The 24,888-nt window shown below is 40.2% G+C and overlaps 3 protein-coding genes across 5 annotated transcripts; 1 reads left to right on the top strand and 2 right to left on the bottom strand.

The window, feature by feature from the left end:
- Positions 1-13: 13 nt before the first annotated feature.
- pdcd11 (programmed cell death 11) lies at positions 14-14,695 on the bottom strand. 2 transcript variants are annotated; one of them, XM_031753735.2, is made up of 36 exons: positions 14,601-14,695; positions 14,183-14,305; positions 13,369-13,512; positions 13,024-13,188; positions 12,552-12,713; positions 12,352-12,472; positions 12,002-12,177; positions 11,773-11,880; positions 11,446-11,658; positions 11,212-11,336; positions 11,069-11,129; positions 10,260-10,406; positions 9,887-10,138; positions 9,639-9,764; positions 9,359-9,553; positions 9,034-9,204; positions 8,721-8,934; positions 8,435-8,584; positions 7,999-8,111; positions 7,399-7,898; positions 7,211-7,273; positions 6,860-6,956; positions 6,599-6,688; positions 6,411-6,513; positions 5,578-5,755; positions 4,687-4,743; positions 4,473-4,595; positions 4,231-4,353; positions 3,822-3,987; positions 3,432-3,548; positions 3,183-3,329; positions 2,758-3,008; positions 1,349-1,517; positions 1,079-1,232; positions 645-810; positions 14-483 (listed from the first exon to the last, which is right to left on the bottom strand). In XM_031753735.2, exons 2-36 carry the CDS (start codon positions 14,282-14,284, stop codon positions 312-314), a joined length of 5,421 nt encoding a protein of 1,806 aa, XP_031609595.1. In that variant the 5' UTR covers positions 14,285-14,305; positions 14,601-14,695; the 3' UTR covers positions 14-311. The 2 variants fall into 2 exon arrangements, with proteins under 2 accessions (XP_031609595.1, XP_031609603.1); XM_031753743.2 differs by having other exon boundaries at positions 3,183-3,326.
- Positions 14,696-14,789: 94 nt separating this feature from the next.
- On the top strand, positions 14,790-17,287 carry atp5md (ATP synthase membrane subunit k). The gene is made up of 4 exons (XM_031753723.2): positions 14,790-14,912; positions 16,096-16,200; positions 16,327-16,420; positions 17,165-17,287. The coding sequence occupies exons 2-3, from the start codon at positions 16,114-16,116 to the stop codon at positions 16,414-16,416; spliced, it is 177 nt and encodes a 58-aa protein (XP_031609583.1). The 5' UTR covers positions 14,790-14,912; positions 16,096-16,113; the 3' UTR covers positions 16,417-16,420; positions 17,165-17,287.
- Positions 17,288-17,437: 150 nt separating this feature from the next.
- Positions 17,438-22,885, bottom strand: taf5 (TAF5 RNA polymerase II, TATA box binding protein (TBP)-associated factor). 2 transcript variants are annotated; one of them, XM_031753708.2, is made up of 11 exons: positions 22,404-22,885; positions 20,654-20,879; positions 20,244-20,559; positions 19,873-20,036; positions 19,591-19,726; positions 19,085-19,205; positions 18,858-18,987; positions 18,560-18,724; positions 18,238-18,415; positions 17,901-18,078; positions 17,438-17,781 (listed from the first exon to the last, which is right to left on the bottom strand). In XM_031753708.2, exons 1-11 carry the CDS (start codon positions 22,822-22,824, stop codon positions 17,567-17,569), a joined length of 2,250 nt encoding a protein of 749 aa, XP_031609568.2. In that variant the 5' UTR covers positions 22,825-22,885; the 3' UTR covers positions 17,438-17,566. The 2 variants fall into 2 exon arrangements, with proteins under 2 accessions (XP_031609568.2, XP_031609559.2); XM_031753699.2 differs by having other exon boundaries at positions 20,654-20,882; positions 22,404-22,877.
- Between the last annotated feature and the right edge of the window lie 2,003 nt (positions 22,886-24,888).

The following is a 24,888-nucleotide window of genomic DNA, read 5'->3' as shown; positions in this document are numbered from 1 at the left end:
AAAGGTCAACAAGTCAACTGACAAAGGTTTTATTGAACCTTTTATAAATCTGTTCAAACAGTCAGCAATCATCGTGACATGAATTACTCATTATCATACAAAACTGTTGTTTTATAGACCCACAGTATTGTAGCACACAAGTTCAACACTCATGAGTCCACAACTATTAGAAAAAACTTAATTACAAGCTAAAATATTGGTCATTTTGAGGAAAATGCTCCTCATCTGAGGATACAAATACACTGCAGTCACATGTGGCAGACTGAAGTCCACCTGCATTTATAAGGTGTTTGCCTGCATATATTTGGACTTTACTTGGTGCCCTCTGTGCCTTTAGCCTCCACAAACTCAATGGCCTTTTCTTTCACTGCTTGGACGCTCTGAGGGGTGCCATGTGTCTTCTCATATTCCAGGTAACGCTTGAAGAAGAACTTGATCTTCTTCACAGAAACACTCAGGTGGATCACTCGATCAAAGAGCGCTCTGAAAGAGGTAGGAGTTAGAATACGATATTACACACTTCACACACTTATCCATCTCACATGTCAGTTTTTATGAGTGTATAACTGTTTAGGAACACAGACGCTACAGCATATGGAATAACATATGGTAACTATGACGATGAAAAGAACGTTTCTGTTCACCTGATTTCCTTCTGCGATCCATGTTTGACCATGAGGTCGATGAAAACAGACCACAGGTCGGTACGTTTTGGGTAGGTGGTCAGGACTTTGTCAAACATGTTGCGACCTCTCTCAACATCACCGTAACGAAACTCCAGCTGAGCGAACTTGGCGATCACATCCACACCTGAGAGAAAAAGATGAGAACACATAAAAGGTTACTTCCTGTAGATAAACACAGCTTTGGCAGGTGAAAAGAATGGGAATTGTTAAAAATATTGCATTAGTTTCAGTGCTAGTGGTGGTGTTGGGTGGTGGGATGCAACTGTACTAACAGCCACCCTAATATTTAAGAATAACTGCAAAAACCATGAGCGTTAAGTTATTGGTGGACAACATACATTAAATGTACATAGGAGGTATTGCACATACAGATGCTAAACAGATCCACTTACTTTCTTTTGGAGGGAGACTCTTCAACGCCCTCTGCAGGAGAGTACTGGCAACATCACTCTGACCCTGCTGAAGCAGGAAGGTCCCATAGCTAAACCATACTTCCTTATTCTGACGGAAGCGCTTCACCATCGTCTTATACAGGCCCTCTGCCTCCTGAGTACAAAAAAACCCAAAAAACACAATGAGTCAACAACACACAGATCATGCATATATCAGATGCTTATTTAAATATGCGTACCTAAACATTTTGGTATTTTCTGAGAAAGTACCTTGATTTTGTTGGACTTGGCGTAGATCTCAGCCAGCTTCTGGTATACAGGCATGGGCTCACAGAACTGCACTGCCCGCTCAAACACCTTCTTGAGACTCTCCTCTGTGCCATACATATTCTCCAGGTTCAGCAGGGCCACCCACACATTCAGCTTCTCCTGCTCCTCCCTGAACCACAACAGGCACAATTTTACACATCTAACCATCTTTAGTTAAATTGTATACTGGATGTATAATTGTATATAACTGGATGCAGAGATCGCTTTATTAGTTAAACAAATTCAACTACTCATTGTTGTAGCTGACTAGTTGACTAAACTACGATTATTTAGTCAACCATTTTTAGAACAGACTTGCAGCATTTGGGCATGTAAATATAGTTCAAAAGATCTGCTGCAGTTAAAAGTGAACATCAAAGTGCAGAGAAAAGGTGATTTGAATGCAGAAAGGTGCTCACGTGAGAAAGGCTGGTTTGAGTATTTTAGAAAGCACTGGAGTTTTTACAAACAACTATCTACAATTAAGGTGGTGGCTTGTTGCAAGTAACCATGTCTTGCACTTTAAACCGCAGCTGGCCTATTATTAAATACCTAACACTAAGCAGTGAGTCAAGAGAGGACTTGCAATCAGAGAGAGGAAAGCCCCTGTGCAAGAGAGTCACTGTTTTGATAGCATGTCAGTGTGTTTGTGGCCATTTCATCCTTGTGCATATGAGTGTGCTTGATAACTTCTGTTTAACTTGTTTGTTTTTTTGACTAGTTCCTACGTCTCTCTGTTTAGGTGGTGGCAGCAGGGGTTAAAGTCAAAAAGATAGCTAAAGCTTTAACAAAACCTTCACTTGTTCCTGATTCTGCCTCCCTACTTCCACACATCTCCTTGTCTTCCTTGGGAACCCTGCTAGGAGTAAAGTTCTTGAAGCTCTTTTTTGAACTGAGGAGTTCCTGCCATATTTCAGGCCTGCTAATTGGATAAAATGACTGGTTTTGCATCAGATGTTAGTGAGATGGTCTCTGCCTATACACATGCCCGTTGGGGAAAACCCTTAAACTGTTCTAAAGGTTGTCAAACCACATGTTTATCATTATATACTAAGGTGCCAAAACTCATCAGGTGAAGTCGTCAAATATCTCCTATATGAGAGAAAGCATTAGCATGAATTGACTGTACTCAAACTGCTTCTAAATCCAACAGAAAGCCTTTGGGATGAGGTGGATTAAAAGAACTGCACCATAATAAAAGAACTTCTTATAAATAAGCAGCACCTGTGTAACACTATGATGTCAGTACCGCAATGTTTCCAGCACCTTCCTGAATCTCTATCATACAGACTTAAGCCAGCAGTACTGTGCGCCACGTGTAACTAATAAAGTTGCTAAGTGCGTGTATTCGTCTACAAGTCTACCATTACCTGAAGGAGATAGTTTTCAGGGCTCTTTCAGCGACACTGCGGGCCTGCTCGATCTGTGTAGCCTGCAGATGGTGAGCCATGAACTGGAGCCACAGCAGCGAGCTGTTGGGTGACGCAAGGAGCAGACGCTCGAAGGCAGCTGCATCCTGGGGCCGCAGGTTTGGATCCATCAGCTCAGCCTCTCTCTGTATCAAAGCCTTCTCTGCTTCCTTTTTCTCCTGCTCTTGCTCATGACGAGACTTCTTCTGGGGCTGGGAGGTGGAAAGAGCACATTTAAGGTAAAACACAGGAAAGAAAAGGAGACGGGATAGAGCCGAGAAAGGTTGAGAATGGATAAATAATGAATGAGGTCTTTTAAGGGCTAAACTGATGTGCTGAAAGTTCTTTCTCCACTAACTCTAAGAATGTACATCTTTTTTTTTCACCTTAGTGCTTCCCTCTTGGTCTTCTCCATCACTCGAGTCCTCCTCCTGCACTGCAGAGGCAGGCTTCAGGGAGCTAAGACCCACATCCCAGGAGAAACCTGCTGTCACCTGCAGCCTAGATGGACACGATGCACTGGATGTAACCTGCTGAGGGAGAGAACGTATTCATAAGATTCTGGTTAAGTGTATTCAAATCACCCAATCTACGGAGATTTACAAGACTGGAAAAGTTTATGAGCAGTTGCTTACTTTTGCAGGTTTTCCTTCATCTTCCTTATCCTCTTCTTCTCTGAAGTACACCTCTACTCCACTATCATTATCATCAGTTCTTGCCTTCTTTGATTCCTTCTTCTTTTTCTTTGGGATCTGCCAATGAAGGACCATTAAGACCCAAATAAACCACAATTCAATACATGCATAAAGTCACCAAGGCAAATATCAGTGCAGGATTTATTATTGTCACACCCAAAGATGATAAATGGAAGATGAAAAATGGCCTTGTTTTTGGCAAAAATGCAAAGTGATGATTCAAAAATATCAAAATATAAAATGAAAGAGTTAACTATGTAATAGAAAACACAAGGAAATGAGATAAATTTAGATGTGAAAGTAAAAAAGAAACTGAATGCGCCTTTTCACCTCTTCGCTCTCAGACGCTGGGCGTTTCTTGCTCTTCTTATCTTGTTTCTTCTTCTCCTCTCCGACGAGACGCAGCGGCAGACCGAGCGATTCTGGAAGGACGTCTGGCTTCCCGGTGTCCTCAGGGAGAAGCGAGAGGTTGATAAACTCCTCCTCCTCGTCAATACTGAAGACAAGAATAGCAAAAACTAAAATGGTAGGATGGCAGTTTGGAGTCTGAAAATAGTCCCTACCTGAAGCTGTCCCAGATAACTTCTGAAACTTGGTATGATAATGAATTTTTTCCCTTTTATTTTTAAATGCTACATCAATGGCAGTTAAGATATAATTCTAAGCTGGATCAGTGTATAACATTGGAAACAAAGCATAAATTCTGAAGAGTGATTTCTGAACTCTGAGCTGACTTTACCTGAGAATTTTGGTGGTGAGCAGGGTGTTGGGAGGCAGGTGCTCAGAGACGATTTTGTGATTTTTAACAAAGTATTTGGTGGTTTGTTGGAGCTCAGCTCTTCCAATGATGCTTCTTGACAACCTGAAAGACAATTATATAGAACAGTAAGAAGATATAACAAGTAAGAACATAAATGTTAGAATAAATGTTGAAATTTTTCTAAAAACAATCATTAGCATGCTGTGGATGGATCTCTTTACCTGATGAAGACCCCCTGCTCTCCAACAGACTTGACATAGCCTCTGATGATCTGGCCTGCCTTCAGTTTGTTTACGGACAACACTTCTGGGTCTTTTGCTGGCTTGGCCTTCTCTGGGTTCAGCCTGGAGGAGCACGTTGTAACAAGATACATTTTTAGTGCTTTATTAAAAAAAACCTCACAAATCAAACTTTTACAACGATGCCTTCTCATACCTTGATGGTCGCAGAGACAACTGCCACTTGTCATTTTCATTATCTAGAAGGTAACACCTGAAAAAATATTTAAAGAATATAAATATAATAAACATATTAAAAAAATAATCAATATTTACTTCACAGTCACTAAACATTTTTAATCAGAAAGTTTTGGGATTAAAGTTGTGACGATATTTTAATATTTTCATATCAGTGACACATAACTGAATTCTGCAGACTGAATTTTGACTCCAATTCAAACAAAAAATGTATTTGTATCGACTAAACCACTGAAAAAAGGTCTTTTCTATTTAAGCTGGCACAGCAATATTACAGCTAATAAAAAAGAGAAATCCACAAGGTAAAGTGTGGGTTGATATACTGAATTTTAAAAAAAGCTGAAGGGAAAACAGAACTTCCAGGTGCTGCTCCAAAAGAAAAGTTCTCTCATTTTTTCTCTGATAGAAAAAAAACATTTTTTAGATCTAACTTTAGGTTTTCAGATTTTTGCTCCACAGATGTGGGCCAAGGAGTGTCACATTACTGTAACAGCTGGACAGAGAGAACTGAACACTGCAGCAGACATCACAGCTATAATGTTGAAAAATCGGTTTTATAAGAGAAGAAACCAGGTTACAGTTAAATCTACTGCTGCTGCAACACTTGCATTGTTTTATCATGGAAGCTGATGGGAGCTGTAGTGTTTCAGTGCCCACAAGATAAATATAGTTTAACTTTGTTACACTCAAAAAGTTTTAACTCTTAATTTGCTTACTGGTAATTTAGAAAAACAATGAAATAAATGCAAAATTAAAGTTTGCACTGGATTACAGAAGCGAGTGCACATCAGGGTAGCCTAAAACTATTCTTTTCTGCACAAGGTCTATAACAGAGATCATCCACACTCACCTGAGAAACTGATCCTTGTTGTAAACAGCCAGTGGGTTTGGCCTGTAGGCATCAGCAAGGTCTGTGACAGCAACAGTCCCCATCCCCCCAAAGGGAAGTTTGACCAGCAGGCCAGTTTGTGGCTGAATATTTGTTACTATCCCCAAAGTAATGCTGCCTTTCTCCAGTTTATGGACACCTGGAAAATAAAAGGAATCCAGAAATTAAATTAACCCGATTTTATGTGATACAAATTTCAAAACTAGCAGATCCAACAACAATAACATAACACAAAGACACACGCTCTTACTAGTCATGTAGAAATTTTCATGTGATATGTAAATATTATATCATTGTATGAGAGATAATAGTGATGCAATGTGTTTAAGTTCCCTAAGTTCCCTTGCACAACGACGATACAAAGCTAAGCACGTCTGAGAGCAGCGTGTCAGACAGATATGTTCATTTAGTAGCTAAAAATGGAGCTACATCAACAATGAAGTTAAGTTACTTCAGTTACTGCTAACTAAAGTGTTGAGCTGTTATGTTACACTTTCACTAAAAATTCTAGGTAGGCTACTTTTGTGCTTATATTGGACTTATACTGTGTCACTACTACTGCTATAATGTTGCCGCTGCTGCCACCTTGTGGCAATAGATTCAAACTGTGACTTCAGTAGTCTGATAGCAGCTTATTGGAAGAGGAGGATGCAAAATGCCCTTTATTTTGTTTGCAGATATTTTTTCAATAAAATAACATTTTTTCATTATCATTATAAATGTCATTATTGCACATTTCCTAGAAACATCTTAATCTATATGTTGAGGCTACATCGTGCTCGTGTAGCTCTTACCTGTGAGTGACAGCACAAAGCGATGAGGAGTGAAGCTCACTTCTACCACTCTGGCACGGACTGCTTGGCCCAGCTTGTGCAGTTTCTCTGGGTGGCCGATATCCTCGAATAAGCACAAAGTGTTAGATGATTGACCTTTTACAAATACCATTTGCTCTTCCTATACATTTGCAAAGACAGAAACTTACTTTAGGATCAGTGGTCATTGCCAGCAGTTCAACCGTTCCAGTAACACTGGGATCAGTCGTGACTTCCAAAGACTTTCTGTCTGAGTTAAACTGGAGAGAGAAACATGCAGACATTGAAGAAAAAGCAAAGAGGACATAAATTCCAAGCTTCCTTTTTCCTTTGAAATTGTTTTTGGATTTTTTCAATGTGCCATCACTTCAAGTTTAGCGGAAAACTTGTAAAATAATATAAAGCCAGCCATCTCGATCTTCAAAGCTTACCTTTGATACAAAGCATGTAATTTCCTCCCCAGCCTTATAGCTGCTCAGTTTTTCTTTTGCTGTAACTGGTTTGAAATCTACACTCTCGTTCAGTTTGCTACAGAGAGGAAAAAAAGACCACATAGATGAAAAACAGAAAAAGCACAAAATATGCACGAGTGGTAGTCCCAAACAAATTATAGTGCAACGAATTTTATTCATTTTAAACACCTGTGCAATATTTTATTAACAGGCTGGGGATGTTAATGTCTGAATGATGGTTGTTTTGATATTTTAGGATTAAATAATGATCAGGCTCAGGTGATGCAATATAAGAACCAGAATGCAAGCTTATTTGTGTTATACATTTACCTGGGTATCAGCGTAAGCTCGGAAATGGTGTATGTGAATTTTGGATGGGAGAATGGCAAGAATCTGAAACAGAAACAGTTGCGATTACATCTACATTATTACATAACACAAAGAAAGTGAATACACATCATAAAGAAGGAGAAATGTCTACTCCAGTGGGTAAAATGAGGCACAACAGCCATCATTACCTGTGACTGGAAGCTTCTCGTCCTCCGATAACCCTGGCGGTGACCACGCTGCCCACTTTTACTGATGACGTGGGGAAAGATCCCAGGCGCACTTCTGCAGGCGCCACCACTTCAGACACATGCACGCTACCTGAGCTTCCATCCTCTAAGGTAACCTGGATGCAGGTAGGTTTTACTGTCCGCACCGTGCCCTGCAGGATTTCACCAAAGCAGTGGCCCTTGCGGCCAGTCTGGTTTTCTGAAGCTGTGCGCTTTCGTTCTGGCATACTGCGCTCCCACGACACCAAAGGGAGCCCTTGCAGCTCTTGACAGCTGGGTTCAATAACTTCAGCTGACAAAGTCATGCCCACCTTCAGCTTCTCTGACTCAGACAGGAATATCTCGTTCAGGTGGCTGTAAGTCTGGATCACAGTCAGCTGTGCCGTGTCACCCAATGAGATGACGGCAAAGTCTTTGTCTATGTACTGCACCATTGCTGTGTGTTTCAACCCTTCAGCCAGCTATAAAAAAATTAAAAACATTACAATCAAATGGTGGATTTATATTTTTATATATCTGATTTAAAAATATATATATATATATATAAATATGAACACTCACAGATTTCTTCTTCCCCATCAGCTTGGAAAGGATAGAGACATGGACACAAGCAGAAAGCATGTCAACATGAAGGACGACTGCACCGACTTTCTGTCCTTCGGTCAGTTTAACACCTGCAAAAAATACAGTTTTTGGTTACATATAAACTCATCTTTCATACAAAATAACTTCTCTGTAACCTCCTGATGTTATGAATCGGTAAACTTCATACTTCCCTTCATCTGTTATTAGATATAATATAATATTGTTTTGAATATTGTGAAAACAACATACACACTAAACAGCCCACTCGTCTCTTTGACCTTGTGCTTTTGGCCCACAAGTTCCACTCTATTTAATATTTTCTTCAAAATTAAAAGCTTCACTGACCAAAGCAAAGCAAAAAATAATAATAATGATATGATAAATATTTAGTTTTTTCCTGTTCAGTACATACCCATCATGTGGTGCTTATTGGCCAGAATGGTAGCACCAATCAAGCCATCAGACTTAAATCTGGCACCGGTGTCATTCACAGTATCCACAGTCAGCTTCAGTTTCTGTCCAACAGACAGAGCAGCCAACTGCTGCTGAAGTTCACTGTTATCTAGAAAAAAAAAAAATAGATACAAAGTGAACAAAAAAAGGGAACTTAAGTCTCACTTAATGTCTGGAATTTTGCAACTCAAATCTTATTTGGCCTTTTGTATAACTAGCTCCCAGCGTTTATTTATCACACATACCCTTCAAAACCAACATTTCAGTCACTGCTCTTCTCTCCTGAAGACCATTAATGAGTCTTGTCTGGGCATCCCCCTGTGGTGATATGACCTCTGAAATCTTCAGTGTGACCAGGAATCGCCGCTTCTCCTCATCGAGGTTTGTCACTTTAGCAATGACCGTCTGGCCAACCTGGAAGGTGTTTGTCGCATCTCTGATGAACTTGTCAGTCATAGCCTGGAAAAGCAGAAAAATTGGAAAATTTAACCAGGAAAATATATAACTGTTGTACACATATGCGCCTTTCAGTTTACAAATTAAAAGTTCTTTACTTACTGATTTGGGTGCAAGTCCAACAAGGCCATATGGAAACTCCACAAAGACACCATAGGACATGATATTCTTGATCCAGCCAACCAACTGAAGTCCAACAGTGATCTCAGAGAAATCTTTGGCAACCACTCCTTCCTCCAGTGACCATCTCACTGTTGGTTTCTTGGTGAGAATCTTTAAATGAGAAGCAGCTAAGGAAAAACACATTTTTTCAAATAGAAGATGTATGAATTTCCCAAGAGGACACAGTGAATCAATCAAAGCTGAGTAAAGGTTATCGGGTGGTCAGATCTGCAAAATGTCTGCAGGCTAGTAAAAAAAAGGATACAAGATTCTGCTTGTTCTTGCTTGAACAGATGAGTTTTGAGATGATATCTCCTTCCTGCAGGCTCTCCCACAGCAGAGGGCAGTTGGACATGTGATCAGACAGGTGGATCATAGGCAGTACAGCACGGATCTCATCCGGGAGGATGGCCACTTCCAAACCGTTGAGTGACTTTTTCAGCACCTTTGCATCCAGCCTCTACAATAAATAAGACAAATTAATAAGAATAAGACAAAAGATTATATTTTCAATGGAACAAGCCACAGAGACGACTTCTTATTACCTTCCCCACTTCACAGTCAAACTCAGGTTTTTCAGTCTCCTCGTTTTCTTTTTCGCCCACTGCCTTAAATGAAAGCACCATCTTTCCCTTTTCAGGATCACACTGAAGAACTTTAGCCTTTACCACCTGGATTATCAATCAACACGAGCAAACTTGTGAGATACATCATAGAAACAACACAAATCAAGACCATAAGACCACCATGACCATACAGGAATCTCAGTGTACATGACATTAGATCACCTTACCTGCCCAACATAGAAGATGTCCCCAGGACGAACGATGGGCTCAGAGCTCAGCTCACTGAGCGGCACCAGACCCTTGACGCCATTGTAAAAACGGACAATGCAGCCAAAGTCTTTTACGCTCACGATATAGCCGTGGGACACACGACCGGGACGAGTGTCATTATAGCTCAGGAACAACGGCAAGGAGCTTTCAACCAGAGTCTTTTTTCTGGTCAGGTACAGCTTCTTATTCTCTGCATCTACTGACAGCACCTGAAGACAAAGTGTGCAGACACAAATATTCAGTGGAACAATAAAAAGCAAATCAGTGCTCACAGCTGAAACTTCACATCAGAAGTTTTATAGCTGTTTGTTAGCGCAGAAGTGCACTTACCCGACATTTGACCTTCATGCCCTCCATGTACTTTTTCTCCGGATTCTGCAGAACAATGTCAGACAGATGGGTTCGAGGCACCAAACCTTTAATGTGGTCAGACAGATGCACCACCATCCCATGACTCAGCAGGACTGACACTGTCCCCTTGGAGAAAGAGAAACATTGAGAGAAAATGTAACACAGACAACAGGGAACAATAAAGAGAGGTGAGGATTTAACTGTACACAGTTTAAACCTTCTGTTTCAGGCTCATTTACAGCAATTCTAACTAATGTTCGTCATCTCTCCATTCAGCATCACCATTTTAAATTATTAAACTGGAGTTCCTAAGTCAAAGATATTTTTAACATGTCTGCCAAGGAGAGTTTCCATTCCTGGTTTGACGCAATAAAAAATTAAATCAAACTGACTAGACGGATTTTTTTAAAAGGGATATTTTGAGAAATACACGTAGTTGCTTTCTTGCAAAGACAAGTTCCAAAGTAACCTCACAGCAACACCACAGGTGTGGTCAAGAAATAGAAACAAGTGATATTTGTACCATTTGCTTCTGTATAGAAGCAAACTTATTGTGTAAGACTTAATACGTTACATAAGGAGTTCATTTGAGTGAGTGTTAATTTAAGTTTTCTCCAAAAACAAACTAAAATTTGTCCCAATAAATAACACACCATGATTTTGCTTTTTGCCTAATAAAGTCCATGTTATCCTCTTAATGCACTGAAAGACTTCATTGACACAAACTTTCATAATCAAAAGTTACATGTAAGTCAAGTTTCCAACAAAAGATGATTCTGTGTTCCTACCTCCACAACCTGACCGGCCTGAAGATCATGGTATCTGAAAAAAGGCTTCCCAATCACACTCCTAAAATCAAAAGAGAGTCATGCAAAGATTAGAGCAGTGAGGTCTACATTTACTGTGGACACTCAAATGAAGTGTAACATACCTGCGTAAAGTAGCAAAATGAATTTGCTCCATGGGGCTGAAGTCCAGGATCCTGCAGGTGTGCTCAGGCTGGGCAAACACTCTGTTTTCATTAGCTTCCTCATTAGACTCCTTCAGGTGGTTCCGCTGTCAACACAGACAATAAAATTATGTTAATCTCATCTTATGATGAAAAAATAGATAAATACAAGACTTATAAAAGTTAAAGTTTGTCCAAAGGATCACGCTGACTTACATGAACAAAGGCCAACGTTTTGTCCGGAAGTTCCAACACTCCTCCAGACAGGTGGTGCATAGCAGTCATCTTGCACTCCTTCACCACCTCTCCAATCCGTTCCCTACCTGCAGGAACGGGGTCAATCCCAGTCTCAAGATGAATAAGGTGGCTGCGCAGGCTCATTCCCACCAGACGAGTCTGTGGCTCGATGTACAGCACGCGCGCATTCACCTGAATGGGTGGATACAAAAGGAGGTTTGTACTCTCAAATTATCACATGGCATCAAAATTTCTAAACCCTTATTTATCATAGACGCTGTGTTAAACATGCCAGGTCTAGTTTACCTTAAGTCCCTTAGTGTAGCTGGAAGCCTGTTCTGGCTCCATGTGCAGAAAATCCACCTGGCCATTAAATGAGGACAGGAAGTCCAGGATCAGGCCGTGTTTGGTCACCTGCAATACCAACATACTGGCTTTTACATGCAGTTCAGAGGTTATATTTCAATGGTGATTGTTTCATGTTGTATTAATAACAGAACACATATAGCGGATAACATAAAAACACTGTCTTTACCTCCTTGATGGTAGCTTTGACCAGAAGGCCAGGAAGAAGTGTTGTGAGGTTCCAGCCCTGCTTGGGTTCAGCACAAGTCTGAGCAATCGTAGTCAGGTTAGCAGAAAGCTGGACCACGCGACCATCATTCTTCACCTCTTCTACTTGGGAAGTCAAATACTGACCCACTTTCAGCTCTGTACATGTGGAGAAACCACAAATGCTTGAGAGATCCTTTTTTAAAAAAACTGATTACATTTGTTTCACAAAAACTGAAAACATCTGCAATGTCCTGATGAAACACAACCAAATGATGCATGAAAAACAAAACAACTATTTCCCAAAATGAGCAACAAGTTATTTTTCCATACCTTGAGCACTGTTGTGTTTGAATTTCAGGGATTCCTTAGACAGAAAGGCCTTGGTTCCACTGACACCAATGTCAATGATGTAGCCATAATCCTCTACGCTCTCCACACACGCACTCAAGACCTACACAAAAGATACAACCATTTATGTAAATGCAGGTTTGATGGATGTTTTTAAATAGTTACTGTCACTAATGGCTCACCATGCCAGTTTTCAGTGCACTCGGGGTCAGGCTTTTGTTGACCAGTTTTGGATTGATTGACAGCTGGATGCTAAGCGAGCCTCTCTTCGTTACATCCAACTTGGCAACCACACACCTGAGCACCATGCCGGGGTAGAAAAGGTGTGGCAAAGAGCAGATTTCCTACAAAGTATAAAGTAATTATTATGGCACTTTTCACAGACCTAAAAGTCACAAAACGCTGCACAACAATTAAAATACAGTTAATACAGAGTTACTATGTATGAGGGTCAGCTAATACATTTTGAGTATGTGAGCGAAGACAGTGTTATAGAATATACAAATATAGAAATGTTGTCTTGATTTTTTTAAAAGATTTTATGAATATTGTGGAGCGAATTACACTGTTGCACACTCACAAGCAGAAATGTCCTCAACACCAAGCCCAATTCAAATCTCCTACAACATTCAGTTCATTACTATATAGGCCAACCTCTGTGTCAGTTGAGTCCAGTTGCTCACTCAGCAGCTTGGTGTATGAATCGCAGATGTTCTTAATGCTGAGAAAGCCTTGCAGGCCACTAGGCAGGCTGACGGTCACCTCAAAGTCTGTCACCTCTTTCACACAGCCTAGCATCAGCATGCCCTCCTTCACATCCTGGGAAAAACACACACAAGCTGTTACTGAGACGAGCACCTTCCCAAGAGCTTAAAAAATTGCTTATGTGTGTTATTTTTTTAGATGCAGAAAACACTGAGGAAATTAATCTATCCAACACATAAAAAAAACATTCAAATACTGTATATGTACCGTATAGGTTATTGGGAGATCGATTACCTTAACATGCAGAATTTCCACACATTTGACTGGAGCGTTAAGTGTCAGGCCAACTTTCTTTTCCTCTGCTTTTTGCTTCTTGAGCTTTTTGCTGTCATCTTTGGCTCCTGCCTTTCTTTTCTTGGTTTCAGTTTGTTCATTAGACTGCAAGAGACAAGCAAATTATTACCAAATGTGAAATATGTTTTAATAATACACTCTAGTGTTGTAGTATACAATAGCCTATTTAAGACCAGGTGACATCAAGGGATTTTTTTTTACAATATTGGCCTAACCTCATATCTAAGAAGCTCAGGTGTGGCAAAGAGCAGATCTCTTTGCCAGGTCTGTCCTGTGCTAGATACATCAGGGGCAGTAACGATCAATTCTGCCTCACTGATGTCCGTTTCATTTATAATTTGATTTGCAGTGGAAGCCAAAGAGTTTCTGAGCCAAAACAGAGCCAACTTTGAGTTTTTGTGAAGTACTTCTGTGCGGAAGTGATTCCAGATACAGAGTTGGAGCCAGAAGGGCCGGGATCGTGATATGGATGGCTTCACTGTACATCTGGCAATGCCTCTCCACAGGATGTAGGCAGCAACACATTCGGGTCAACAAAAGATAAATTCCAATTTAATTCTCATTTGTATATGCCATTGTCACATTACACAAAAGAAACTCAGACATGAAATCGATTAACTAAAAAGATTTGATTTGTTGTGAAAAACATACCTGTGGTTATTAACTTTGATCACTTTTGTCTGCACTCTGAACCCAGATCAACTCTTTTTACACTCAGCAGGACAGACAAAAACACACAGAAGTTAAACTCTACCTGAAACAGATTGTCCGCTTCTGTTCGATGAACCACTGTCTTACTCCCAGTGGACTTCTTTGCTGTCCCTCCTCGAGGGAAGTCCTCCTCCACCGATGCCATCTATGAAGTTCTTTAAGACGTCTAAGAAAAATAATGTCGCCATTATAAAAGAGATCTAATTGTTATTAGTTCACATGTGCACAAATTTCAAATCATTGAGACTGCGAGAGCCAGATTATTTTATTTAGTGATAAAAGTCCATCTGTATTCGTGGATCTAATCACTCAAAATGCACGACATAACGAGCTAAATAATACCAGGTATAAAACGAACAAACACTAGCAAAAACCTCCACCAGACTGAAGATTTAAATATCTGATGTATTGCCGAAAACGTACATTTAAATATACTATCAGAATTATGAAAAGTTTCTTACATTAAATCTCCGGTTTGTGGCTATCCAAACTCACATGCTGTTCAGCAACACGCCATGACCTTAACCCGGAAGAAAAACTCAGGTGGGCGTTTCAAATTTTGTCCAATGACCGCGAAAAACGAATAATTGTCACCGACATTAGCCATTCAGTGAACGCGCTCGACCTTAAATTTGAGTGACAGTACTTTTAACAAATAATGCCGCAGTCCGAGATCATTGACCATGGGCGGGACTTCCTAGCGAGTTTAGCATTGCGGCCTCTGCTGAAGGGCACCTGTCTCATTCTGGTTGTACGGGGGTCGAGTGTTTAAGGTAAGCCTCAAGACCTTGAGAAAGAAGTTAGACCAGTTACTTTGCTTTGAGCAGTTATGAGTAGAGTCAAGTTGTCTTTACAATGCATTTGTGATGTTGTACTGCTTAAGCCATTGATCTGAAACTAATAAACTACCTAGCAGGCTAACCTAGCAAGCTAACGTTAACGACTATAGAGTGTGCATTACTCGCTAAAATGTCTCGTATTAATGCATTTGAATTGCAGCGTTGTTTTACCAGAAGCAGAACCTGGCATTCTAGGTGTTCATGCGAAGACATGTCCTTCACGTCGGTCATATTTTAATGACGTACCATGTTGGGCTAGCAACTATAAAGGCTGTAACGTCTCTTATGTAACTATGATGGTACTAACTTTAAGTAGCTACTTTACCGATAGGTTTTTTTTTTGTTGTTGTGCATCAGAGTAGTAGTTGCATAGCACCCATAAAGTCTACCCAGTACTAGGAATTAATTTATTTTAGCTATAGTTTCTGTTAGGACCTTGATTATTTCTGAATTCACCTCTCTCTACATTTACAGAAAATGATAATATATCATGTCGTGTCATGCCTTCTCTGATCAATAGCTACCAACCAAATCACTACCATAAAATGTACCTAAAATATTAAATAGAGACATGATTTGCTTACAAAGTGTAGTAATCATTTGGGAGAACTTGTTCTTTCAGCAAGAGTGAAAAGGGGGTTTTAGACGATGGTGGTGAGATGGTTGCGTTAACAGAAAGACAGGTGGGCAACCTGGAAGTGGCAGTGTTAAAGATGTTAACATTTTCATTGGGCGTAACCAGGATTTACAGAATTAGAAATGAATATATCAGAGGGACAGCTCAGGTCAAGCGCTTTGAATGCAAAGTTCAAGAGGCGAGGATGGGATGGTTTGAGTGTAGAGAAGAGAGTGGTTAAATTGGGGAAAAGATGCTAGAGCTGCCAGACAGGAAGAAAAGAGGAAGATCACAGAGAAGATTCACAGATGTAGTGAAGGAGGTTATGCAGAGGGTTGGTGTGACAGTCGAGGATGTTAGGGATTGGGTGAGATGGAGGCAGGTGATGCACAGTGGCAACCCCTAAAGGGAGCAACTGGAAGATGTTATGTTTCTGTACAGTCACTATATCTGCTTATCATATAGTATACTAATTATTTATTTGCCATTTTTCTTGTGTAGGACCATCTGATATCCATCATGGCAGGACATGACGCTGGAACCCAGCACCAGTTCACTGGAATTGCCAAGTACTTCAATTCATACACAATCACAGGAAGGAGGAATGTGAGTTGTGTATATAAACTGCATAATTGTATAGCTGTTTAAAAGCAAGAAGCTCTACGTCCCTGCTGCATTGTCATACTGCATTGCTCACAGCACTTATATACTTTCTTTCCCCCCCCTTTTTAGTGTGTTTTGGCCACATATGCTAGCCTAGCAGCCATCGCCCTTTTCTTCAAATTGAAGCCTAAGAAAAAGCCTGCTGTCACCGAAAAGTGATTATGTAAGTATGTTAGTCTTTCTGCATTTCAGTGTTTACAGTCTGTAGGCAAGCAACAAGATTTTGGGGACAGAAAGCCACCAGCTTTCCAAGTACTATGGTCGAGTCAAATTTTAGCAGAATGTTACGGTTGTGTCTATCCATTTCTCATTAGGTGATTTATTTCTTTTAAATATATCTGATTTTCATAATCGTGATTGTGACTCTTCTCTACTGCTTGCTAAACCAAAACATTAATGAAATTCTGATTGTTAGCTTTAATTATGTTTTATTACACAAGATTTTATTCTGCTCTTAATGGTAGAATTTGACCCATATTTATATGGGAATATGGAGCTGTAGTGAAGGAGGATATGCAGAGGGTTGGTGTGACAAAGGAGGATGCTAGGGTGGGGTGAGGTGGAGGCTGGTAATCCACTGTGGTGACTCCTGAAGGAAGCAGCTGAAAGAAGAGTTATGATCCATATTTATCACCCATGCTTATTCTGCTTGTCTATTACTGCACTTACATGTTTGCACTAAATGTGTATTTTGCCTGTAGTATGCAAACAATGTTTCTGCTGTGCATAAAAATGATAAATTACTAAAGAATAAAAACACATCTCTTGCCGTTTTGAAAACTATTGGGGAGGCAACTGTGGCTTGCGTGGCAAAGCAGGTCGTTTACTCTGCCACATGTGAAAGTGTTCTTTGGCACCATGTTGTAGTTATTCAGTTGAATTGATTGACTCTCTTTTGTCCTTACAGGCTTCCATTTGCCCATCATTTCCAACAGCTTGGAATGGAAAGAGCAGCTGGACATGCTTGTAATGAAATTTGAGTGTTTGGTTTTCCAATGTTAACAATAAAAACATCTATGCCCAAAACATAGAAAACACTTTTCTTTATTTACAGTGTGCACCAGTATAAAAGACTATAGTACAGAAATGTCAGCCATGTATTCAGTAAGGCTGTACTCAACACAACGACTTAAACATACAGTCCTCTGTTTGGCTCTCATAGTTGGCTAACCTAATTGTTATGCTAGCCAAATGTAAACTGATAAATAGTTATTTTCACTGTGCCATAACCTTCCTCAGTTACTTGTGGCAGTCAAAGTTTTGCATAATTTCTAGATTCCATTGATTATGTTCTCAGAGGGAAATGGTCTCAAGGATTGAAGGCTCCAGCAGCCAGAAGCAGGTTCCTCCGGGTGAAGTGAAGGTGTATAACAGGTGTTGATTTAGTCGTGTAGGTGCCTAGCAGAAGCTCCTGGGAGTTATCTTGTAAATGGATGTGTCCCGTAGCTGCCGTGAAGTCATCTGTTTCCAAGTCATCGAATGCTTTCATTGCATCCCACAGGCGAACCGTGTTGTCCATAGAACCTAGAAAACATTACACTTTGTCACTCTGGCTATAGTGCATTTTTGAGCCGTGATCACGCTGTATAATATTTGAGGTTAATCACTTAATGGAAAAGTATAAAGAAACCTGGAACACTCACCAGAAGCAAGGATTTCGCCATCCCTGCTGAACCTGAGGGAATAGATGGTATCTGTATGGCCCTTGAGCTCTCCCACCATCAATCCATGGCCAATGTCCCACAGGAGGACTCTGCCATCAGTGGCCCCTGATGCCAAAAACTTCCCATTGGGGGAAAAAGCGAGTGAATGGATGGGACCCTGGAAGATGACATTAAAATATTAGACTCACAGATGTTTAAACAGCATTTACTATTTCTAACTGTGCTGCACTATACAGCATTACATGAACAATTATGCACATTTCAATATAATGTGATTAAAATGACATTTTCTAAATGATGTCTGTTGAACTCTAACCTTATGACCAGTGAAGATGCGCACACAGTTTCCACTTAGGACATCCCACAGGCGGATGGTACGGTCAGATGATCCTGTGGCCACATAATTGGAGTTTGGGTGAAAACGAGTGCAAGTGATGTCAGCCAGGTGACCAGAAAATATCCGCAGAGGCTGGTAGTGATCTGTCGCCCACAATCTGTTTAAAAAGAAAGAAAACCCCAAAAGAGCAGAAGGTGAACCAATGAAAAGCACCTCTAGAATGAGCCAATGTGGATCAACAACAACATGATGTTCCAATATGCTATCACACAATGACAAAACAAGGTCTGTAGTTTCTTACCGGGCTACCCTGTCATGCCCTCCAGACACAAAATAGTAGCCATAGGGAGAAAACTGTGTGTCCCACACTGGGTAGTTGTGCCCTTTGTAGGCCACCAGACAGGTAAACGTTAGGAGACTCCATAACCTCACAGTACCATCTTCTGAACTGGACAACAAGTAGTTTCTGAAAAGAAAAAAACATTTTCATGACATATACAGCTTGACCTGTTGTATCAATAAATAAATAGTGTAATTATTAAAGGATTTTACAAAAAACATGTAATTTCCATTATCGTCAGGTAGACGAGTGGCTCTACCTGTCCGGGCTGAAGCTGATGCCATACACTGGTCCACTGTGTCCATACATTATCTTTGATTCGCTGGCCGTTTTCTCATCCATGATCCTTTCCAGCACATCGTCTGACTCTTTGTCAATCAGGTTCAAGTCTTAAGAGAAAATAGGAAAAAATTCAAAGGCAATGTTTTAGAAAAATAAGCATTTTATATCTGCAAGTAAAGATATTGTCAGTATAAAATAGTGTACCTGCTGCAGACTTGACTTTGCGGAGCTTTTTCGGTGTGACACTCCACACTCGTACTGTGGAGTCAGCAAAGCCTCCTGCGATCAGGCTGGAGTCATCAGTTAAGTCCACTGCAGTCAGACCCTTAAGAGAATAAATACAATTAATTTATGTCATAGTTTTCACTGCTACAATGCACAAACATTAGACGTATGAAAATTCAGAAACTACGACCGATATCACATCCAAACATCCACAATCAGAACGCAATCCTACATATTTCCCTACACTGGAAACATGGAAATATGTCAGAATAATGAGGTTTTTTTGTTTATTAAATTCATCATCACTCATGAACAAGTCTCCAGGTGTGGGATAAAATAATTTTTTCCCCATTTTTATTTGTCCCCTCTATGGGAAAACGTAAGTCAACTGAAACTATGGCCAAAAAAATAGATATTGACTAACCATCGTTTTGGAGAATAGCCGCTCCTCTGGCAAACAAATGAAATGCATCATAAAACTTTACCTGGTATGCATTGAGAAAAGTGTAGAAGCAGACGGAGGGGAGGTTATCTGGTCCTAGACGAATCCTTTTCGTGGCCTCCTTCATGTACATGATCTTGTCCAGCTTGTCTGAGTCTTTGAGTTCTGGCAGGGGTATCCTAAATAGGACACATTTTATCAGACTTCTTTCTGAGTTGATTCAAAAAGCATGACATTCAAAATATATCTGACCAAGAAGATTAGATTAGCCTCTACAGTAGTGTGCAACAAACACACAGTACAGTACTGTGTAAACAATCCCTACCTATTCTGGGAAGGAGCATTTGGATCCTGCTTTTTGCTCTTGGAGCCCACGCTGTCCTTTTTTGGCTTCTTCTTCTTGGGTTTACCCTCCTCATTCTCTGCCTCCTCATCCTCATCATCAAGGGGCAGCTCAATTTCTGGTTCCTTCAGCAATCCATAGTAAACCTGCACATGGTGAGTGACAAAGGAACAAGGACATGTCATTTCAAAAGGTCTGGTATATAGGGGAAAGAAATAAAGTAATTGCTCAAACTGGCGGCAGATACATGTAAGGATATCTTAATTTTAAAAAGCTTTTGGATGCCCTCAGTCTAGGGGTCAAGGGTTCAAAATTCAAGTTGTCAAACGTCAAACGTGGTGTATAAATCCAACCTTAGTTTTATTGGCTTCACGCTTGGCCTCTCCTGCCAAGCTGCCAGACATTGCATCTATCTGGCTCTTGCTGCGTGGCATGCCATCAAAGATATCAATGTAGAGGTGCTCTTGGATAATATTCCAGATCTGGTTGTTCTGACGCTCCTGCAGGTGTCTCTTCAGCAGCTGATAAGAGTCACGGGAGATACGCAGGACAAACTTGCTGGTGCGGAAGTCCAACAAAGTCTCGTTGCCTCTCATGTGCTCCTTCTTGGTCAAGCCAGATAAAATGCGCAAGTCCTCTTCATAGTAGCACTCCTGGTCCCCACTGAACCTGAGAGGGAGGTGAACATAAAGAAATAAAGTCATTAAAGTGCACGGAAAATAGAGTGTGGCTGATATTTGGAAATATGTACAATTAGACTCACTTTTCAAAGAAGGCCTTAGCCTCGCTTTCATGATTGTTGTACACCAGCTCCAGATACATGTGGACAAAAAGTGGGTAGAAGACCTGGGACAGTTCGGCTCTGTGACAGTCCAATACTGTTTCTATGAACTTCTTGAGGTCCCTGTAGTAGACCTTATACAGAGTTGGATCTCCCTGCTGGCTGTAAGCTGACAGTACCACACTGACATCTGGCTGGTCCTCTGCAACTGCTGATGAAAAAGTCCCAATGAGATGGGTTGTATTAGCAGTGTGTTGGTTTTATCCACGTGGGAAAAAAACATTTTTAAGATTATCTAAACTGTCAGTGTAACTACAAAGTAAATACAACTTTGCCTTTTTCAAAACTTTTTTTACTAACAATGCACGACCACTGCTCTGAGGTCAATGATCCCGCTTTATACTGGTGATTGCTTTTTAACTGACTGATAATAGTAAAAACAGTAAAAATCCATTCTCCTTTTGTCCTGTGTCATCTAACTAGTCGCCCAAATAGAATGCCTTGCATGATTTGGGTATTCCATATGCTAAAGCTTTGCACATTTTATTCCACAACCCCTATATCTTTTGGCATGACCAAAATACATGCGCACAATCTACATCAATTTGTCCACACAGTCTCCAGCATGCAGCATTCCTCCAAGTTTTTGGAGTTTTAAAAAACAAAACAACAACAACAACAACAACAACAACAACAATAGATCATATTTCCAGTTAAATTCTCTCTTTATCCTGGAGCTAGTGGCCATGCACTGTGTTTTACAAATTAAAGTTATTTGTTCTTTCTTTTCTTTTATCCTATTTGTCTTTAATATACAGAAAGGAGGTCTTTCTGCATGACCTTAAATCTCTGTACAAAGCAGAGATTTCTCTGCATTTTCTTCTGAAATACCTCAATAATCTCATTTTATTTTATCAGTTTTAACCTCCTTCTCATAATAATACCTTACTTATCTTAGGTATCAAAATTCTTCATGTTCACCTAGTTCAAATTTTTCCTTCAGTCTTTCAAAACCCAACATATTTTCATCCTTAACCATTGTGCATATTGCTGTGATGCCTTTATTTGCCCAGTGCTTGAACTTTCTGTCATGATTGCCAGCTATAAATCTCGAGTTTGATGCGAACCACCATAAAAATTCCCTGTTTCCAAACTTTTCGATTTTGCAGTGTCCATCCCATCACCAATATATCAAAGGTCTGATTTGTGCTGTTTTTAAATACACTTCGATGCTTGGTAAAGCTAAACCTCCTTTTTCTTTAGAGAACTGCAGAGTTTGTATCTGACCCTGGCTTTCTTTCCACCGCATATAAACTCAAGTTTACCTCTTTTTTTTTTTTAACTTGAAAGGGTATTAATCAGTTAATTACAGTTAATACATTTAACTGTTTTACTTTCTATTTGCAATTACAATTTCACATCCTACACAGGATATGATTACTGGTTAATGGTACTACCAATACATTAAAAACACATTATCACTGCAATCGCTTCACTGAATGAACACGAAGTAACCCTGCCGTAAAACGTAAGGCAATATAAACATATAAATATGTTAGTACTCGAAGTTAACACACCCTGTAGTATGAAAATGATTAACTCTTAGCGCTCTGAGCATTATCCCTAACTGATACCACTATATTAGGCTGTTGTGTCAAACTCGTGGTTGATCAGGAGACGTTTGTTAAGTGTTTTCATACATAAAAGCGGCAGCACCCCGACTGTACTGTACCTTTGGTTGGCGCCTGGGCTCCGGCGGAGGATGATCCGGTAACTCGGCTGAGAAGAGAGCTCGCATCCCCGCCTTCTAAGTCCACAATACCGGCTGCACCTCCCGATCCTGCCCCGGCCGATTCATTCGCCTTCGGGTCCAGTGAATTTTCCGGTAATCCCGCCTCACGACGCAAAATCTCGACGGACTCGGTGAGTTTGTTCTTTTTGAGGAATTGCAGGACTGCCAGCAATGTCTGCTGGTCCTCCGGGGTAACCGGGGCTGTTTGTTTGTTGCTTCCAGTCGAAGAGCTGGAGCCGGGAGACGCAGAGAGCACTCTACCATCGTTAGCATTGTTATTTCCAAAGCCATCGGCTGATGGTTCTGTTTTAATGTCTGTTTTTATGTCCGCATCGCCCATACCACCTTGTACGGCCGCCATTTTCAGAATGAATTGCGCATGTGCGACGTGAATCAACGGAAAACACTAACCGTACAAGACCAAGACATATGATTGGTTCTTACCAGTGAGCGTGATCATTTACGTTACAGAAGTCCCGCCCTTCGAGTGAATATGGTAGTGTAGCGGTTTACGCATTAAGGAGCGAAAGGTCCCCGGTTCGATTCCAGCCCAAGATGAAAAACTATTTTAAGGTCTGTGTTTGGAAGAGCAGCTGACGTCAAAAGTCTGCCAAATCAAACACGTGGAATTACCTCCTGTGACACAGCCCTCTTCATAACTTGATGCTATAATAATATAAATATCTAATTGTACCCCAGCATAAAGATTGCATTCACAAGTGCATAGGTTTCACTTGAGAAACGTTTTGTGTATAAAGTGACAAAATAATCAGTACTTTCTTTTGCCAAAGACATATCTATAACTATCTATAACAATATAATATCTATAACTAATGATATATATGTTGTTTTATAAGAACAGCAGTCCAAATTTCAAAGACACTATATAGATTGTAATTTATATCAAACGCAAGCATTTGATCCCCACATGAAAACCTAGAAAAAACAAAGTTGTGCATGATTTAATCTTACAATCCAATTTATATCATTTTTTACCAGGTGGTGGCACTTAGTTCCCACACAACAGCTGGCCAGCGTCCCAGCCACCTCCTTGGACATTGTGTTGCTGCTATGAATAAAATCAGACATTTTTTTAATAAAATCTATAAAACATGGTGAATGAAAACAAAAAGAAAATTACTTTGCAAATTTCTATGTCATCTCCTCAGTTATACTGTTAATATAGAAGTTTATTGACACATCAGTCTTCTGCACCTTTAAATTATCTTATGGACCATCTGCCTCTTTCAGTGCCATACAATATTTTATGAGTCTTCAGGAAATGTGTGACACAGTAAGATGAGGTATAAGTAGCATTTTCATAATAAGTGACAACTTGTACCAGTGAGGAAACACAAGAAGGACAGTAACTGTGTACGAGTATGAGTGGTGTTTACTTTGCATTCTGCTGAGTCCGAATTTTTGTCCATACAATACAGCACACCTTGCTTGAGCGAACAGTCTGTCAAATACATTCATGTACAGCTGACTTTGCATCTTTTGAGGCAGTTCGGTATTTGTTTTTATTTCAAGGAGCCTGTCAGTAAAAAATTCGAACTTGATCTTATTTCATTGTGTCCCTGCTGGAAATAGTGCAAAACCTGGATTTGTTTTTTGTTTTTTTATTTGACCCCACCCTCAAGTATAATACATGTACTGTAAATACAATAATACTGAGTTCTAACAAAAATTCACACAAACATATACTTGCAGTGTATTATTGAGTATAGCTCCGGTTGTAACTGATCTCCACTCTATAAACCTGGTTAATACATTCTCGACATTAAGACTGTGATAACTCAGCAGCAGGTTCAGCACGCAGGCTACAGTCGATTTTAAAGACTGGGACAAAAGAAGGGTTCACGGCACAAGAAGCGTTGTATAACACTGCGGCTATGTTGCCCCTCGTGGAGGAGAGATGGGGGTGGGGTTAGCTGGTGAAAGTGGGAGACATACATGTGAACACCAGCAGCTCAGGGTGTGGTCATCAGCGCAGGGTCATTGTAAAGCTGCTAATTAGAGAGAAAATCCATTTCTTTCCTCGGTGTAAAGATATCAACAACATTACTCTGTACGGCTGACATATTTATGTTTTCATTTTCACTTTAAAACACATGTCAGACTAAAGGTTTTTGATCTGTAAGTGACTCCTTCATATAGCAAGTTACAAAGCGCCTGCCTGATTACTTATGCGCAACCATATGGCTTAAATTTCCAGTGCCTGCATGTCTATAAAGGAAACAGCGGCATGTGCTTTTGTACTTGTATTGAATCACTACAGTTTGTGGTTGTGTGTTTTTTCTTTTCTGTTTTTTTTTTTCAAATGACAGAATAATAGTTCTACTAGGATTGCTAGGATTACTGTGATCTGCCTGAAAATCAAATTAGGATTTGTAAAAAGTAATAAAGAGAGAAATCTCCTCCA

The sequence above is a fragment of the Oreochromis aureus genome, linkage group 6 (genome assembly GCF_013358895.1).
Source record: "Oreochromis aureus strain Israel breed Guangdong linkage group 6, ZZ_aureus, whole genome shotgun sequence".
NCBI lineage: Eukaryota > Metazoa > Chordata > Actinopteri > Cichliformes > Cichlidae > Oreochromis > Oreochromis aureus.
Note: the sequence above shows the minus strand (reverse complement) of the source record. Positions and strands in the feature narration are given on the sequence as shown.

What these genes read in the sequence shown, in the direction of transcription:
- pdcd11 (XM_031753735.2), bottom strand. Translation starts at nt 14,284, where the DNA reads ATGGCATCGGTGGAGGAGGACTTCCCTCGAGGAGGGACAGCAAAGAAG. An exon ending in ACATCTTCTATGTTGGGCAG is followed by an intron (nt 9,765 to 9,886) that starts GTAAGGTGATCT and finishes TTGATAATCCAG; the next exon opens with GTGGTAAAGGCTAAAGTTCT. An exon ending in CCAAGTCCAACAAAATCAAG is followed by an intron (nt 1,233 to 1,348) that starts GTACTTTCTCAG and finishes TTTTGTACTCAG; the next exon opens with GAGGCAGAGGGCCTGTATAA.
- atp5md (XM_031753723.2), top strand. Translation starts at nt 16,114, where the DNA reads ATGGCAGGACATGACGCTGGAACCCAGCACCAGTTCACTGGAATTGCC. An exon ending in CAATCACAGGAAGGAGGAAT is followed by an intron (nt 16,201 to 16,326) that starts GTGAGTTGTGTA and finishes CCCCCTTTTTAG; the next exon opens with TGTGTTTTGGCCACATATGC.
- taf5 (XM_031753699.2), bottom strand. Translation starts at nt 22,824, where the DNA reads ATGGCGGCCGTACAAGGTGGTATGGGCGATGCGGACATAAAAACAGAC. An exon ending in AGCCCAGGCGCCAACCAAAG is followed by an intron (nt 20,883 to 22,403) that starts GTACAGTACAGT and finishes CTTTTTCATCAG; the next exon opens with CAGTTGCAGAGGACCAGCCA. An exon ending in GGGCATGACAGGGTAGCCCG is followed by an intron (nt 18,416 to 18,559) that starts GTAAGAAACTAC and finishes CTTTTTAAACAG; the next exon opens with ATTGTGGGCGACAGATCACT.